A 17,252-nucleotide genomic window follows, 5' to 3' on the forward strand; every position below is an offset into this window, starting at 1 on the left:
ACCCGTCTCCCTGTGGCCAAACAGTTGCTAATGGACTTGCCTGGGACCTGCTAGGAGCTGACACTCTCTGGCCTGTCAGAAAGTCAGCAATTAAAAACTCTCTAATCTTGAAACTCAGGGAGATGAGTTTAAAGTCCAAAACAAATGTTAAATTCTTTTTTTTTGTACAGATAAGTTAAGCCAGTTCAATCAAAATATTCTGGGTGCTAGAAATTAATTCTGGAGGCTACTGTACCCTCAGGTGTAGGCATTCTGGGGGCGTAGTTTTTAGTTTAAGCCGTTGTGTGTTAACAACGTTAATGTCTGGAGTCCTGAAGTGAGGATCAATTTCAATTTAATTTCTTAAAGTATTTCAAAGGTTCTTTGGAGGTGGTAAGATGTAGATAGGATGAGCAATAGTTAAGTGGTTGCTGTTCCTGGTCACTGATCCTGGCTTACTTTAGTGAATGAACTTGTATGTAAATGTAATGGAACTTCAAATTTTCACGACTTGATAAAATATCCAACCCATAATGTATTACTGGGATGATATTCCTATTCTTGTTAATGAGAACTTTATCTTCATATAAGAGGAGATGAAGAAACATGTAAAGTTTTTCATAGTAACTTTATGGCTGTGGATTGAGAAAAAAGTAAAAGTGAACAATGCAGCAGAGAGTTTTCCTGCTTTGTGACAATCCAAACATGTGACTTGTTGGTACATTTATTGAAAAGAGTGAACAAAACCGTATTACCTGTTTAAGGTTAGTTGTGTGATGTTTTGTTGTCGTTCTAGAATTTTCATTTATATAATCTGAAATTATCTAATCTGAAAGTTTCTGAATAGCACTGGATACTTATCCTGGATATTTTAGGCAGTGACTGAATAGTTCTTATTCCCATGGAAAACTAAATGCTTGGAAGCGTGTTTAAATCATAGAGTAAAACTGTAGTTGGTTCTATCTGTGCTTTCTGGTTTGAACCTATCTGCTTATCTGTCCAACTTTCTGCCTTAGAATACAAAATTATAAGGTAGGCATCTACTAATTTTCTTCTGGAAGTTTTTTACCCCAAGTATACAGGTAATGATCATTACTATTAAAAACATAGCATTCTGTGCAGGCTTTATTTCTATGATATACTCAGCCATTCAGCTGGCAATCTTTGGTTGTAGACCTTTCTGGTTTTATTTGACTCAGTTATTTCTGGCTGATTAGAATAGCAGATGAGTGATATTGATATACTTATTTTTTGCTTATAATGCTAGATGTTAAAATAAGTATGCACATATCTTGTCAGAAATTCGTCAGAGGACTGCAGCTCAAAGAAATGCTTCTACACCCACACCTGCTACTCCTAAACAAGGCTCTCCAAAATCGCTTCTTCCGGTAATACCGTCTCCTAATCTGCAGAGGGATGCATCTGCTCTTAGTGGACCACCAGAAAGAATGGCTGTGCCACCCTCGCAGTCAAATGTTCTACCAAGGCACCCTGGATCCCCAGCTACTTCAGTGCCTGGAATGGGTAAACAGAATGCTTACTCTTATTTACAGTTTATATTGTTTTCTCTGGTTACCAATAAAATAGGCCATTTTCAGACAGTATGGAAATGGCATTTCATTTGGAAATTGCAGAGCAGTTATCTGATTAAGCAGGAGTTCCATATTCAATTAGCCATAACTCTTTACAGCTGGCACCTCTTGATGCTGAAACCTATTGCCTGAGCTCATTTAACTGTTATGGCTTCTTTGTTTAAATGGCAATAAAACTTTGCAGTATTCTGTAGTCAACAATATAGCATACCTTTTTATGTTCTTAGTTTAGAAGAACTCTATAGTTATATAAATCAGGTATAGACAAGAACGCTTTCCGAATACATTCATGTTTCTCACTAAACCCTGCACATATTTTTTTAACATGCATCTTGACATTTATTTAAATTTTTACTCCAGGAGGTATACTCAGGCAATCTATATTCATAAATTTTAAGTATGAAATACCAAATATGCTAGAAAAATTGTCTGTTGTGGCTGGATTTTTTTCTAAAATTGCCTGTTGGTTTGGTGCAATAGTCAGAAGTTTACCAACAGGTCAAAATCTTGTAGAAATGAATGCTCCTTAAAACTTGGTTTCATATCGTGAAAGTGTTTTTCCTTGTTTCTGGTTTCCTGTTGTGATGAGATGGACTTAATCAAATGGAACATGTGCAGTTTGGTTCAGGAAGAGTGCTAAAATTTGGGAGATTTTGAGAGAAGGAGAGACTTTGTTCTGTTCACTGAAGGTGAAGCAGTAGAGGGTAGTTCCAAGGTATCCATTTGTTGCAGGATATTTGGCAAGCTGGATCCCAAGACAATGAAAGATAAGACTGCGATCGCAAAAATAGAATCATAGAATCCTTGGAGTTGGAAGGGACCTTTAAAGGCCATGTAGTCCAACTCCCCTGCAGTGAACAGGGACACCACAGCTAGATCAGGTTGCCCAGGGCCTTATCCGGCCTCACCTTGAAAGTCTCCAGGGACGGGGCATCCACCGCATCTCTGGGCAACCTGTTCCAGTGCCTCACCACTCTCACTGTAAAAGACTTTTTCCTTATAGCCAAACTAAATCTACCCTCTTTGAGATTGAAACCATTTTCTTTTGTTCTGTCACCACAGATCTGCTAAAGAGTCTGTCTCCTTCTTTCCTGTAGCTCTCCTTTAGATATTGAAAGGCTACTCACAGGTCACCTTGGAGACTTCTCTTCTCCAGACTGAACAGCCCCAGCTCTTTCAGCCTGTCCTCATAGGAGGGGTGTTCCAGTCCCTGGGTCATTTTTGTCGCCCTCCTCTGGATGCGCTGCAATATGTCTGTATCCCTCCTGTACTGAGGACTCTATGTCTGGATGCAGTACTCCAGGCGAGGCCTCACCGGTGCAGAGTAGAGGGGCAGGATCACCTCCTTTGACCTGCTGGCCACGCTTCTTTTCATGCATTCAAGGGTATGGTTGGCTTTCTGGGCTGCAAGGGCACGTTGCCTGCTCACATCCAGCTTGCCATCCATCAGTACCCCCAGGTTTTTTGGCAGGGCTACACTCAGTTCTTTCACCCACTAGCTTGTATTGGTAGTGAGGGTTGCCTTGACCCAGGTGCAAGACCTTGCACTTGAATTTGTTGAACCTCATGAGGTTGCCCTGGGCCCACTGTTCAAGCCTGTCTAGATCCCTCTGGATGGCGTCCCATCCCTCTGGTGTGTTGACTGCACCCCGCAGCTTGGAGTCATCAGCAAATTTGCTGAGGGTGCCCTCAACCCCACTGCTGATGTCACTGATGAAGATATTAGTGTCGGTCCCAGCACTGACTGCTGTGGGACACCACTTGTCACTGATCTCTATCCAGATGTTGAGCCATTGATCATCGCTCTCTGGACTCGATCCTGCAGCAAGTTCTTTGTCCGTTGAATGGTCTAACCATCAAATCCTTATCTTTCCAATTTGGAGAGAAGGATGTTGTGGGGTACTGTGTCAAAGGCATTTGTGTTGAAGTCTAGATGGATGACATCAGTGGCTCTTCCCTTGTCCATTGATGCAGAGACACAATCATAAAAGACTACTAGATTGGTCAAGCAGGATTTTCCCTTGGTGAAGCCATGCTCGTTCTCCTGTATCGCCTCCCTGTCTCCATGTGCCTTAGCAGAGCTTCCAGGAGCATTTGCTCCATGATTTTTCCTGGCACAGAGGTGAGATTGACAGGTTGGTAGTTCCTGGGGTCATCCTTTTTACCCTTGTTAAAAACAAGTGTGATGTTGCCTTTTACTTAACCTGTTTGCCGCAACTTTTCAAGTATCGTTGAGAGTGACTTGGTGACTACATCAGCTAATTCCCTCAGGACTCTGGGATACATCTCATTGGGACCCATAGACTTGTGGATGTTCATGTTCCTCAGGTGATCATGGGGATGCAACTTGCCAAGGTTCTTTTCAGCGCCACTGTAATTTGGTGTAATGTTCATGAGTAGTGATCTGTTTTCTGCGCTTTGTTAAGCCTTGTTACTGCTTAGTAATTGTTTACCTTTATTATGAAACCGCTAAATTTGTTTTTATCCCTGAAGTGAACTATAATGGCAAGATATTAATACTTCTTGATTATCTTGAAGTTCTGTAAATTAGCTTCACACACCATGTAAGTGGTCATTTGGGTTCAAAATGTGTTTACTGAAACCTGCGTATTGAAAATTCTTTAATGAGTTTAAAATCACATGTTCCTTCTTGGTTAAGATGCTGGCTTTATAATGATGTATCAGCGATCTGCTAGTTTTCTTACTGGAAAAAAGAAATGGGAACAATGAATAAGCTGGGTGAATGTTAGCCTTTACTTGCTGAAAAGGTTTGGAGGGGAAAACAACCAGCTTGTTTAAAAGGACAGTTGCCAAGACTGTTAATTACAATATTTAATGTAATTTTCATGATAATGCTTTATATGCACGTACATTTTTTCTACTTAAATGTGTTGTTCTGTTGTTGCAGCAGTGTTCTGTTGTGTGCTGTAACTGTCAGTGTGGAGGCCTTGTTTTCTCTTGAATTTCTCCAAACCTTTCAAGCGTATAAAATCTTAGTCATGTAGCTGTAGAGGGAAGCATGTAAATGCAGTATCTGTAAGAGTAATATCATTGCCTCTAAGTTTATGCATGGCTTGCAACAAATGTGAATAGCCTTAATTATCTCTAAAGTAGAGAAGATTAATAATTCATTTTCATTATACTATATTTTGAAGAGGAGAATCAATTTAACGTGTATTACCACGGAGCTCCCATATGTTTGAAAATTAATAACCAGCAGGTAGTTGAGAGTTTGCCAAGCTTTGCAAAAATGACCAGTCTTTCTACAATGATTGCTTTTGATGTTCATATTAATTACTGGTGTCCATAACAGCATGAGAACTAAGATGGTTGGTTTGAGTTATTAGTAGGCAGGTAATTGAAGTTTTCCTTGGAGCTTGTTGTAATGCTAGGTAGTTTTACTTAAACTTTACCTTTTTTAACTACTAGAAATTTTGTTATGATATACGGGGCATACAAAAATTTGATCTTTGGATATTAATCAGTGTTTGAATACTAACCAGACATTGGAAAAAAATATTGTAGAGTTTTAATTTTATTGCAGATTATATCAGTCTTCCTTTGCCATCACACTCGTGTTAAACATTGACCATTCACTTTTTTTTTAATGGAAGCACTGAGTTTTTTTATTTTTTGGTAAAGCCTTAGGAAATGTGTTTCACTTGAAGTTTTCCCCGGACAGCTTTTGGAAAAATCTGAAAAAGTAGAATTCTGCCTCGTTAACATGGCAGTGAATTTGTTCTGGCGACTGCTTTGAGGTTTTTCTTAGTTTTAAGTACTATTTGGTTGCAGAATATAGGAATAACTTGACAATGCTGATTTGTATCTCCTGATTTCAGTTCTCTTCTTTGTGAAAATGAGGATGAGTGGGGAAAAAAAAAAACACCTCAAAAAACCATGCATGTCAAGCATGAAAAGATGTGCTTATTGGAAGCATGTAACTTGCAGTATATTCTGATCAAATGTTATTTTTCATGTGTAGATGAGGACAGACCATTTAGTTAAATTTTGCAGAATTGATGAGAGACGTTTTCTTTTAGAAACATTGCACTCTTAATGACAAGATTACTCTCATTCTTTGTGTAGGACTGGGAGAGGACAGTGCTCCAAATGTTTGATACCTGCTTCTTGAAACAATGTTTCTGATTTTTACCTTAGGAGCTGCAGATATGTGACCACTAACTTCAGGTTTACAACTGATTGTAGCGTGTTTTGGCATAAGTAACTCTTCTCTTTCCGTTTGCTCCCATCTGTGGAGGTTAAAAGATGCAAGGTTTGAGAGATGATTGCTGTCAGTTACATTTAATGCTGTTTAAGCAGAAAGCTCATCTTGAATCAGCTTACTAAATGGCAAGATCTGCTATGTTGTCTTTGCCTGTGTATAGTCATACATGTTGCTTCTGTGTGTGTACTTATGAAGGAGTATCTGCTGGAAGATGTATTACTGGAAGGAATAACTGCAGATAGGGGCAGCACTAGGACATGCATAAGAAGGCTACTTGAAAGATAAGTTTATATTCTGTGAGGCTTGAAGTCTGCCCTCTTTTTTTTTTCTTTTTCATGGTGTCTTTCAATTAAATATCCTTCTGAGTTAGTTCTACTAATCCAATCTGTGAAACATGTCTTTCCAAGAAAAATACTGGAAAAGAGAATCAAAAGCTAAGTGTGTGGTCGCTGAAAGCCCTTCTAAGCTATTCCTTTTATATATGTGTTTTTACTGGATATATCGAATAGTTACAAGCCAGAACTCTTCCCTGAGAGAATATTAGTTGCTTTTTGGGCCTTGAGAATTTAACTCCTAAGGATTAAATATACTTAGTTCTTGCATGGCTTCAGATTATCACGTGTTGATTTCTTTCTCCTTGGCACTGAGCACAACAGGACAAGTTGTCTGGAACTAATGCTGTATGTTGACCCATAAGGTTTTAGCATTGTTCAGCTATAAGTACTTTTTTCCTCTATGATGTGGTAGAGGTTTAGTTAATGAGCTGCCAAATATAATTTCAAATGCTGTAGTAGCTTTCTCAACTGATGAATGAGCTTTCACATATAGGTATTAGCCTACTGGGTTAGTGGGTGTAGCATGGTCTTTGTCTCAGGAAACTGTGTGAGATCCTGGAGGGAATCTCTCCTTATCATTAATGTAGATGAACTCTTGACTGAATAATCTGCAGAAACCATGCTCTTTAGATGAGTTATTTCAGGTCAGAATTTAGGAGGGAATACTTTGGAGGAATAGGAAGAGTGTGTGTGTGTATTCTCACAACTCTGCAAAGTGTTCAAGCTGTGCAGTAGACTGCAGTTACTGTCACCTCTAAAAAGAATCTGAAGTATTGGGACATAAAGTTTATCTTAGATAGTGTAAGTGGTCTCTGGAGGACATGTTCTCAGGTTCTGTCCTTTAAGATGAGAAACCAGATGTTTTCAGTTGGTAGCACTTATTTGAACTTAACCTGATGTGGATGTTGGCTGGTGATTGGACACCCAGATAAGAGATTTAACTGTAACTGATCAAGCAGTTTTTCAAAATACAAAGCGCTGTCTGTAGCCTGTAAGTGTGACAATGTGATATGCCAGTTCTGGGAGGCATACATCTTATTGCATAGAATTACTGTGGATTAAAAGCAGTATTTCCTTTAAAATAGCAACAGTTAACTAACAGGGAAGTGGAAGGCAGTATATGTTGCCATATAATCTGATAAACGTGTTAAATTCTTGAATGTACTGTAAGTTACTCATCTCAGATGTGTGTAAAATGGGTTTTGGCAAGGACTGTCCTTGGGAAGCGATTTTAAATGTTTGATATTTGAGTGGTCACGTCTGAATGATTTTTGTTGTTTTGTTCATGATGCCTAACTTCTGTGTTAAGACTGGAAGGGAAGATAGAAGTATGGACATAAGTGACATAAATGGAAAATGGTAGTTTGTGATGGTCTTGTAGTAGACCAGAGGTTTTCAGACTTCGTTGAAAGACAAGTGTGTGTGTGCTATTGGTGTGCTTTATTTGCTATATGTAAGGAGAGAGAAAGATGGTAGCAACTAATGTTGTTACTTGTTTTTAAAGGAGTTTTATTTGGTAGTAGTTGGATGGAATATAAAAATATTTTTGATATTACTAGTGGTCTTCTGACTATGACTAAGCGTAGATTTGAAAATATGCATTTATATTAAGTAGGTGGAATTTCAATGATGCTAGCATGGACAGTTGACAGATCATATATAATATAGTTGAAAATCCATTTGATACAGTTCATGTCTTCCTAGGTCTTCATCCTCCAGGCCCTCCTTTAGCAAGAGCTATTCTTCCTCGAGAAAGAGGAGTTGTGGATAGAGTTATTGAATATTTGGTTGGTGATGGTCCTCAGAACAGGTAAGACATTGCTTAAGGGAGTATGCAAATACTTGAGAGATAGGGAACTTAGCTTTCTTTTAAATCAAAAGGATCAAGACTAAAAATATCGCAAATTTCTTAATGAAATGGCTACTTCTTAGTGCTTCATGAAGTCTGTTAGTAGGGAAAATGGTAACCATTTTGAATGGTATTAGTCATGATATGAAAATAAAACCTTGATACTTCAGTAGGTGAATAAATAGTTCAAGAAACCCAACCATTTAATTATCTTAGCACTTCAGCTTTATTACCATTATAAATGCTTTGATTGCCTTCAGAACTGTCTGGACATATCAGAACTCCCATATTAACCATGGTCACTGATGTAGTACAAACATTTAAATGGTTTTGATGTTATTTTCTGAAAATGCTGATATTAAAAATCTATTCAACTATGATGTCTAAATTGTAGCTGTTTTTAAACCAACTATAAAAATTATTCTTAAGTATACAGATTTAGTTGGCCTTAAATAGTAATGATTTCACAGTGGAAATTAATTTTTAAGAGTAAATATCTAAGCTTTTAGTGTCTAAAGTAAAATGCTTCTCCTGCTTGAGTTTGTTATTACTTAAAGGTATGATATTATGTATTAATGTTTTCTAGGTATGCTCTTATATGTCAGCAATGTTGTTCTCACAATGGTATGGCTCTGAAGGAGGAGTTTGAATACATAGGTAAGAACTCATCAGTAGTAGACTATAATAGTTGGCTTGTGTTTTGTAACAAACATGCATCGTGCTTCGTATTGATTGTGGTTAAATACTCAACTGACACCGTGAAATGCCATTTCATATCGGAACGGTTTTATGGTAACTTACTACTCTGTATCTAAAGATTCACTTTAAGATTTAAAGAAGTACTTTACTGCAACCTCCAGGCCAAGGATTCTGTGCAGAAAACTATTCAGTAGAAATAAGCCCCCTCCAATACATCCCTGACAATTGCTACTGACTTTGAAGGGTTCTCAGAAGGGTTTTATGTTGAGAAATGATGTGACATAAAAGTTTTCCTCTTTTACCAGAACTTAAAATTTTGCTTTGGCAAGAAGATCTTGGGGAGATATCGGAAAAGGAGTGGGAACAAGCCCTGGGAGGCTATATGTGAATTTATGGCTGACAATAACTTAAGACAGACACAGCTCTTTATTGAACACAGATGTTTTATTTCGCCTCCTTTATACCACAAGTGTAAGCCTGATGTTTGAAAAATGAGAGAATGCTAGATAAATCTATTTAATCTTGTTTCTCTTAATTTTGTGAGAAAATATACAGCACTGTAAAAGAATAAGATGAAAGTTTCCTCTGAGTCTGAATATATTTAGTGTATATGTCATCCGAGCTCAAGTGTATTCACAGTTCTAGTGTGCAAGAGATGACCATTTCTCCCCGCTTGTGTCTTGGTGGAAATATGCATTTAACTGTTATGTGGTCTACAGTACTTCTTCAGAACGAAATTGCCTTTTCTTAGTTAAGCATCACTGGAGCAGAATGCTCCTCAAATAGCAAATAGTGAGGAAATGTGTTAAAGGTCCACAGCATCCCTTTACTTGAATGATGAGCACAGTGACATCTTAAGAAAAAAGTAATCTGCCAGCGAAGGTCTTCTGTAGGAAAGAATGGAACAACATGTAACAACATCTCATGGTACTGAATTGCATTATTTTGTTGTGGTCAGATATTTCACAATAATGGGCAAAAGTGCCTATGCAGAAGTGCAGCAGAGCTTGAAAGCAAACGGGTATTTTGGAAGTAAATGTATGCTGAAGGAAAAAAAAAAGGAGCTAAATAGAACAGTTTGTGTAAATTTGATGGGAATAAGCTTAGATATTGATAGTCATTTAATTCTCTTTATAATATTTTGGACAGTCAAGATACTGTGCAGGAGTAGGGTGAAACATGGAATCAGTTATCGAGGCTATTTACTGGATGTGCTTTTGTGCAGCATTTAGATGTGCCTACTGCTTTTTCCTGAATCCTGCAAGAAAAACGAGACCTCGAGCTCCACGACTACCAGATTTCAATTTTGAAAAAAAGCAACTTCCAGAATTGCAGTCGGAAACAGAGCGTCCAGAATCAAGTGAGAGAGAACCGCAGGGGAATCAGCAGACAGAAGGTACATGCTAACCTCGTCAAGTCTGCTCTTACTCAGTGTCCAATGAAATCTCCATTTCCCCATGCATGCTGGTATTGAATGTGCCAACTTTTAGTGATATGTAATGTCTATATGTTTGTTTTTACTGTTCATTTAGAGTTCTCTTTGTGGGTGATTTTTTTCTATAAGGAATAGCTTCATAGCAGGTGTAGTCTATAATTTTTTCCTGTCTTTTTTGTCCCTGCTTCGAGCTTAACTTATTAATGCTGTTGTTTTTGGTCCCGAACTCTAAAGTTTCTTGATATCATGCAGTATGGCTGGTGCCAATGATGGCACAGCAAAATTCTGTATACCAGTGTTACTGATAAACACGTGGAAAACAGCACTGTAAATTAGTTAAAGTGGACATACATCCCTAAGTAGTTAACTTCAACTGTGTTCAGCAGGTCATTTGATTAAGTTACGCTGGAATTTCTGCCTTTGTTCCTTTTGCTGTTTTCCTCAGGGCAGGAAAATCTAGTAAAAACCGCCTTGTTTAAAATCAGGGAGTTCAAAGACAAATTGTCAATTTTAATTTAACATAGTTCCTTTTGAGACTTTTTATAGTCTGCAGATACAGTAGGCATCTGGTATACAGCCAACAGGAAGATGCAGTGTTTTAAAAGACTTCGGAAATGATAATTTTGAACCAAGGAATCTCCAGTTAGCTGTGTTCTTGAATAGTTACTGGCATTTTGCATTAGTTCAAATCAGGGATTATGTAGGAAAACATTATCTAAGATGGTACAGGCCTGATATTCAGGCTGGAAGCTCACCATCTGTAGGAGACTGTCAGATTGTAACAGAATACTTGTTTATCTTTAACACTAACTACAGAATGGCATCAGCCTTACTTTCTAGCATGGGAATGCTGATTGAGACAGGTAGGGAAAACTTACCTAACTGTAGCCATCTCTGTGGGTGTGGTCTGATGCAAGGTACATTGCAGGGAAAACTTGCTTGGCTTCTTTTCCTGTCAAAGCAATGTTTGTAACAGGGCAGCTTGCCTCAGCTAGTTTCAGTGTAGTTCCCCAACCAGCTGTCGACCTGAGGAACTAATGTCTGGTTTGTTTGTATCATGGAGCAACATACAGGAGGGAAGAAATTACTTCTGATGTAGATTGAAAAGCTCAACGTTTGTTGATTAAGACAGCATATTTTATTTCTCTCTCCTTGTGTTTGCCCTTATGCCACAGGTTACAATCTGCCTTAAGTATGTAAGCATAGCTATCTCTAACAGTTTTTTTCACACAACTGAGGAGATAGAGAATTATGGTAGAAAGGCAACAGAGATAAGTGTACTTAACTGCTTAAATGTACTTTTATGATATAGTATTGAAACAAGACCTAAATCAGATGTGTGAAGCCAGACCATGCAAATTTCACCTTTGCCCACTTATTATCTGATCTTTTTGGCGAATAGTGGATGGATTGATAAATTTGTGGCTACTTTAAAAGGCAGAAGATTGTTGTAGAAAAAACATTGTTTGTTACTGGGGTCTTCAAAACTCAGGTTTTCTTCTTTATGAATCAAATAGAGAAGCCCCTGCAGACTGATATTTAGCTCTTGGAGTTGTGTGCCTTGAGGGCATCTGAGTAGTGTTCAGCTGCAGGCTTTTAGGGGTTTTGAGAGAAGGCGTGCTAATTAAGCTAGTATTATCTTTGAAGTAATGTTTATCAAACTATACTTTTAATGGGTCTGAGCTGCTGAGTCAGTTTATAGATGTTGTAAAAAAAAAAAAAAAGCTTTAAGAATTAGTGCGAGTTTTTCATTAGGCAGTTGAGATGTGGGAGTGAAAATTCTGTGAAGTACTTTTGCTTTTTTTGAAAGTGGAATTTTCAGGAGAAAACAGCTTGTTCTTTTTTTGTAAAAGTGTTATTTTCAAATTACCTTTAACACTGAAAATTACTTTTTTTCTGGATGTGGTCTTTGTAGTTTGGTGTTCTTGAATTTAAAACAACAAGAAACAACAAAAATTAAACCTCTGTGGGGGGTCATTCCCTAGTCATCTTTTTCTGCTAAGAAGTATATGTGGAAAGTTTTTGGAGGAGACATAAGAAATAAGTAACTTGGTATGTTGACTTTTGTTTATGTGGTTTAAATACCTGATATTTTCTGAGTATTTCATCTACAAGGTATGAACCATTCTGTTTTGATAATTAGTAAGCTGCCAGGAATAGAGTATGCGTTAAATATTAACATAACTAATATCTGAGGAATGTCTTGCTGATGTAATATATGTTACCCTATCTGTTTGTCACTGTGTATTAACTGCCTGTGTCCACAAAGTAATCTCTTATGAATGAGAAAATATCGTTTTCAGTAAATCACTTTTTCCATCAGAACCCTAATTTGAAACATAACTCTGCTTACAGACAGTTGGGCTTTATTAATAAATGAGCATCTTCCTTGATTGTAATTTTAAGTTGTGAAGGTTTAGCTCTGGGGAAGGCTTTTGTTCACTGTGGTAATATAAACGCTGTCATAGCAAGAATAGAATATCTTCACTTAGATGTAAACAAACATTAACATCAAGAAACCAAACTCACCACAGTCTTGACAACACAAGGATATCCAACTCTTATGTAATTTGTTTAAACCATAGCTATGTAGCTTGAAGAAACTGCAAGCTAATGTGATGCGGAAGTGCTATAAATATTTTTTACCAGTCAGCTACTTTACTAATGAATAGAGCATGAAGCTCAATCTTTTTTCTGCTGTGTGCTCACGCAGTGACAAGCGTGCTACGTGCTACTTCTATGGATAAGAGATCTGAAGAATGGTTATGTGGAGTGCTACTGGCGCTGAACCTTGGATTTTGTAATCTTCTGGAAACATGAAGTCATCAGCTGTCAGTCTGATGCAGATTACTGGCACAAACATTATGCTTTGCTAGTCAGCAATGTAACTTGGGAGATTTTAGTACCAGAATGAAACAAAATACTTCAGTTCCTAAGGAAAGAATTGATCTTGATTTCTTTTTTTTATTTTCCTGTCAAAGGCAACTCTATTTTGAACATCTAGAAGTATTAATGTTTGAATCCTATATTGGGGGGGCGGGGGAAGCACACCAGGAATTACTTTCGTCTTTGTGATTAATTCTGCTTCCCCTGTGTTAGGTACTTGTGCGCTGTTCTTGATGTAGTTTGTCATTTAGCAATGTTTTTGAAAGTTGAATCAAAAATTTACAGCATGAGTATTTGGTGGTGAATATCTGGCACCGATGTTTGTTAGATGCCTTTGAACTTCAGATTTCATTGTAGCGGTCAGAAGTTTATGAAGACAACTTTACTTCTGATCTCCAGATCTGCATGGAGTACCCTGGCCATCTTAGAATATTTTACAATTATTTCATGTTCTTGGCATATAGCAGCTGTTAGTATATTTGAAAGGATTTCCATTTACAAGGCAGAAGCGGAAACTTGGTTTGCACTTCAACAGTAGTGTTCACAGTGATACTGTTCTCAAAAAATAGTGCTATTCTGAGCATATGCTTATTTGAGTTCTACCAAAAGCAGAGCTTGGCTTTTTGCAAGTGTTTCAGATGGAGCAGAAACATGAGGAATACAACTGGTAGAGGACAAAACTAAGGAGTAAGCTTCTGGTCAAAATGGTCTGTTTGCTGTATTTTTTTAATAATGGAATGGACAAATTGTTTGAGATTTGACTTGCTTCTTTATTAAATATGCTCTGCTTTCACAGGACAGTGTGAATATGCTATATTTTTGTAAGCTGATATGTCTCTTAAAATAAGTGAATTTCTGCCTGCTATGTTTTTTCTGTAATCCACTTAACATGGCTAGAATTCTATGGTTTCTAAGCAGACATGGCTCATTTTACCTGGAGTTTAATGTCTTTTTCACATTTCTTTTAGTTTAAAAATTGCTTTCTGTTTTTGTCTGTAACACTGGTATTCGAATTATTTACTCTAGTGATGCAGTATTGTGGTTATCACTGGGTATACAATGGAATACCCACTTAAAAAAGAGGGTTCATGACCTCATACAGTGTGAAGTACATGTGCTTTGTAAGCATTAAGCAGAAATGATAGGAAAAAGGGAAATACAGCAGCCAAAAACAGGGCTTTCAAAGTTGCAACAGTACAGTTCTTAAACCATCATAGACCTGTTTGCTGTCAATCGTGTCTAACTGCATTCTTCAATTAAATCTTGGATTAATGATTAATCATCAGGAATACTACCTTTCTTTTGTCATCTTTAAGTTTACTTACAGAGCTTTCTCTTAGCTACTGTTCCTACAATAATTTAAACCACTTAATATTAAGTTCAGGTTCCACTAATCAGTGCATTTACAATGGAATCACTGTGTATATTTAACAGAGATTTATCATGTTTATAAGTGGAGTTAGCAGTACCATTTACTATGACTGCCATGGCTTCCTGTTTAAAGAACCTACTCTTTAGTTCCTTAACTTTGTCAGACCTTTAATTATTGTACTAACTTTCCAGGTAAGCTTTTTTTTTAAACTGTATGTTTTGGAGAGTTTCAGCAGCTTCACTAAATTTCTTTAAAATAAAAGTGAAGGGAAAAGTTATGTAAAATAACTGTTTTTTGCAGTGAAAGCGCCTCCATGTTTTTTGATAGGTTAAGATACTTCTGTAGAATGCTGAGCATTGTTCTGTTAAGGGCTACAGGACTGGGTAGGCAAGTAATGGTTGGGCTATACTATGGAAGAACTGGGGGCATGGAGTTGTTTTCCTCCCATCCTCTTACTTTCTTTGTCACTCGAGCTTCAACAGCTGCAATAAAGAGCTAATGTAACTTGAGTGTGGAGGGGCTGGAGCAACAAAAGGCATAAACTCATTCATAGTATCAGAGACTGAAGAAAATAAGCAGGGGTGAGACAAGTAGCGGGATCAAGAATACTCAAATTTATTGGCAGTTTTCAGATGTCGAACTAGACTGCTCTATTTTTTTCTAATTACTTGGCTCCTTATGTTTAAAGTAGTTTCCATCAAGTAGAATACTTTGGAATGTATTTGTAGGGAGGTTCAACTCAAAAAAGCTATAGTTTGTATTGCTTCCATTACCAAGAATAAAGAAGCTGAATTACCATAATATCTACTTCTAACACTGTCTCACATTAAAAGAACAAGCCTAGAAAGGTTCTGTTAAGCATGAATGTTTACAAATATGTAGTATTTTCAGTGAGGTCTGAACTCTTTTCCATAGTAGTTTCGTTTTTCTTTATAGGTTTTACTTTTGACAGTTGAGAACTTCATGTAGGGACTAGCTGAAACTTGTACATGATTGCAAAATATTTTCATTTGCACTTTAGAAATATTAGCTATATCTTCATTTCTAAAAATTATTATTTGATTTCTTTCCACAGAAACTGAAGTGGCTCGCATTGTTGAGACAAATGAAACAGATGACAAAACACCAAGTGATGAGCAGTTGAATGATAGTCTTATAGAAGTTGAAAAAGAAGCAGCAGAAAATGTTTCAACTGAAGACTCTATTTCAGATTCTGCTATTTCAACTGAACAAAGTGAAGAATCTTTAGTGAAAGCAGAATAATGTACTTCAAGTGCCTTCTGTAGCTAGTTTTTAGCTTTGTTCATGCCTGTTGTTACTATTCAGGTGAGCTTTTTTAAATGGTACAACTTAAAAATCTCGCTTGAGCTTAAACTGCCTCAACTGCCACAGTATGTCAAAGCTTTGTGTATAAGTGGATATTGTAAATTAAGCATGTCTTTAAGTTAACTCACAGAATGTATAGTTGGTTGAAGTCTAACAGTCATAACCATTGTTCACTTTGCATATTTGAAAAATTTAACTTTTAAGTTTTATTAAAGGTGACCTATAACTTGGCATCTCTTTAGCTGTCAAAGAGCAACTACTGGCCCACAGCTGATCTTGTAAGTTTGGTCTAGTGAACTTAGATACCTTTTAATGTTTCCCTATTGAAGTAAATTGAGTACATCTTAAAAACAGATGTTTACAAGCTGAAATGTCATCGAACATTTGACTTAAGCATATGGAAAGTGTCATTACAGTAGTGTTGATGTTATTCATAGTTTAACTTTTTGACAGAATTCAGTTAAATGACACTCAAAAATGGCATCTCCTTTGGTATTTGCATTGCAAATGAACCAGAGGCACATACATACGGATCTGTTTTGTGTTTACATAAAATATAGAAAGTCTCTGCACTTGATTGTACTTGAATATGAAGCACTATTTATACCTGTAAAATAATGACAAGATATAAGTGAATCTTGTGCCTTTGTGTATTTTGTTAAAGGAAAATAAAGATATCTAGCAGCGAACTTGCTTTGTGGTTCCTAGAACAGTGTATCCATGCAATTGTTCCCATTAACTGCTTCAGAGGGTTTAGAAGAGATGTTAAAGATCACAGAATAAAAGAGTGGCTTGTGTTGGAAGGGGCTTAAAGATCTAGTTTCAACCCATATTTTTGTGGAGGAAGATCTATTTTTAACGTTGTAGTTTGTCAAGCGTTTAAAGTTATGGTACATGAGATTAATTTGCAGGTCTATTCAGGCTCAGGGATATATATATGATACTAATATGACTCTAGGCTTTCCTCAATTTACAGTAAGCATTTACACATTACTCATGCCAAGTATGTGTGCTCCAGTTCTGACACACTTGAGAGGAGAGGATTTTGTTTCTGCAGCAGGTGCTTCTTGACTTCCATTTACTGCAGTAGAGGCAGTAGTGTTAAAAAAAAAAAAGCCTGTGCAAGAGGAATTGGATCAAAATGCATGTCAAAGAAACAAAGTTTATATTTTAAGTCATGTCTCCTGACACTAAAAAACTTGAAGTAGGATTATGTAAAGCAAAATTTGGAAATTTGCAAATTACCAGTGATGTTTAATCCAGTTGCAGACTGACTCACGAAAGATGAGAGGAGATGGAAGAAAGCAAGGGAAAATAAATACTACGATGTCAGGTTTGGTTGTATTCTGACTTTCTAGTAGGTACTCGAATCTCATTTTGTTTCAGAAATACTGGAAGGCCTGGTCCTGTGAAAGTCTCATTTAATTGTGAGAGATGTTATACAATCCGCCCTTTCTTCCTCCGGCTAGGTGGAGATTAAAATCTTGAAGTGGTGTAATGTAGAAACAGTCGGGAAGCTTATTGATGTTGGGTTTTTGTTGCTTCTGAAATTTT

At 37.1% G+C, this 17,252-nt stretch overlaps 1 protein-coding gene across 11 annotated transcripts in view; it reads left to right on the forward strand.

The window, feature by feature from the left end:
• Positions 1-16,387, forward strand: part of LNPK (lunapark, ER junction formation factor) — a 38,661-nt gene extending 22,274 nt beyond the window's left edge. For 9 of the 11 annotated variants that reach the window (XM_021398899.1, XM_021398905.1, XM_021398900.1 and 6 more), the window contains 5 exons: positions 1,279-1,503; positions 7,821-7,941; positions 8,567-8,637; positions 9,905-10,075; positions 15,448-16,387. In XM_021398899.1, coding sequence (XP_021254574.1) covers positions 1,279-1,503; positions 7,821-7,941; positions 8,567-8,637; positions 9,905-10,075; positions 15,448-15,635 — 776 coding nt within the window. In that variant the 3' untranslated portion in view covers positions 15,636-16,387. The remainder of the gene's footprint in view (positions 1-1,278; positions 1,504-7,820; positions 7,942-8,566; positions 8,638-9,904; positions 10,076-15,447) is intronic. The other 2 variants (XM_021398907.1, XM_021398908.1) reach the window with 1 other exon arrangement.

Source organism: Numida meleagris, chromosome 5 (assembly GCF_002078875.1).
Source record: "Numida meleagris isolate 19003 breed g44 Domestic line chromosome 5, NumMel1.0, whole genome shotgun sequence".
Taxonomy (NCBI): Eukaryota; Metazoa; Chordata; class Aves; order Galliformes; family Numididae; genus Numida; species Numida meleagris.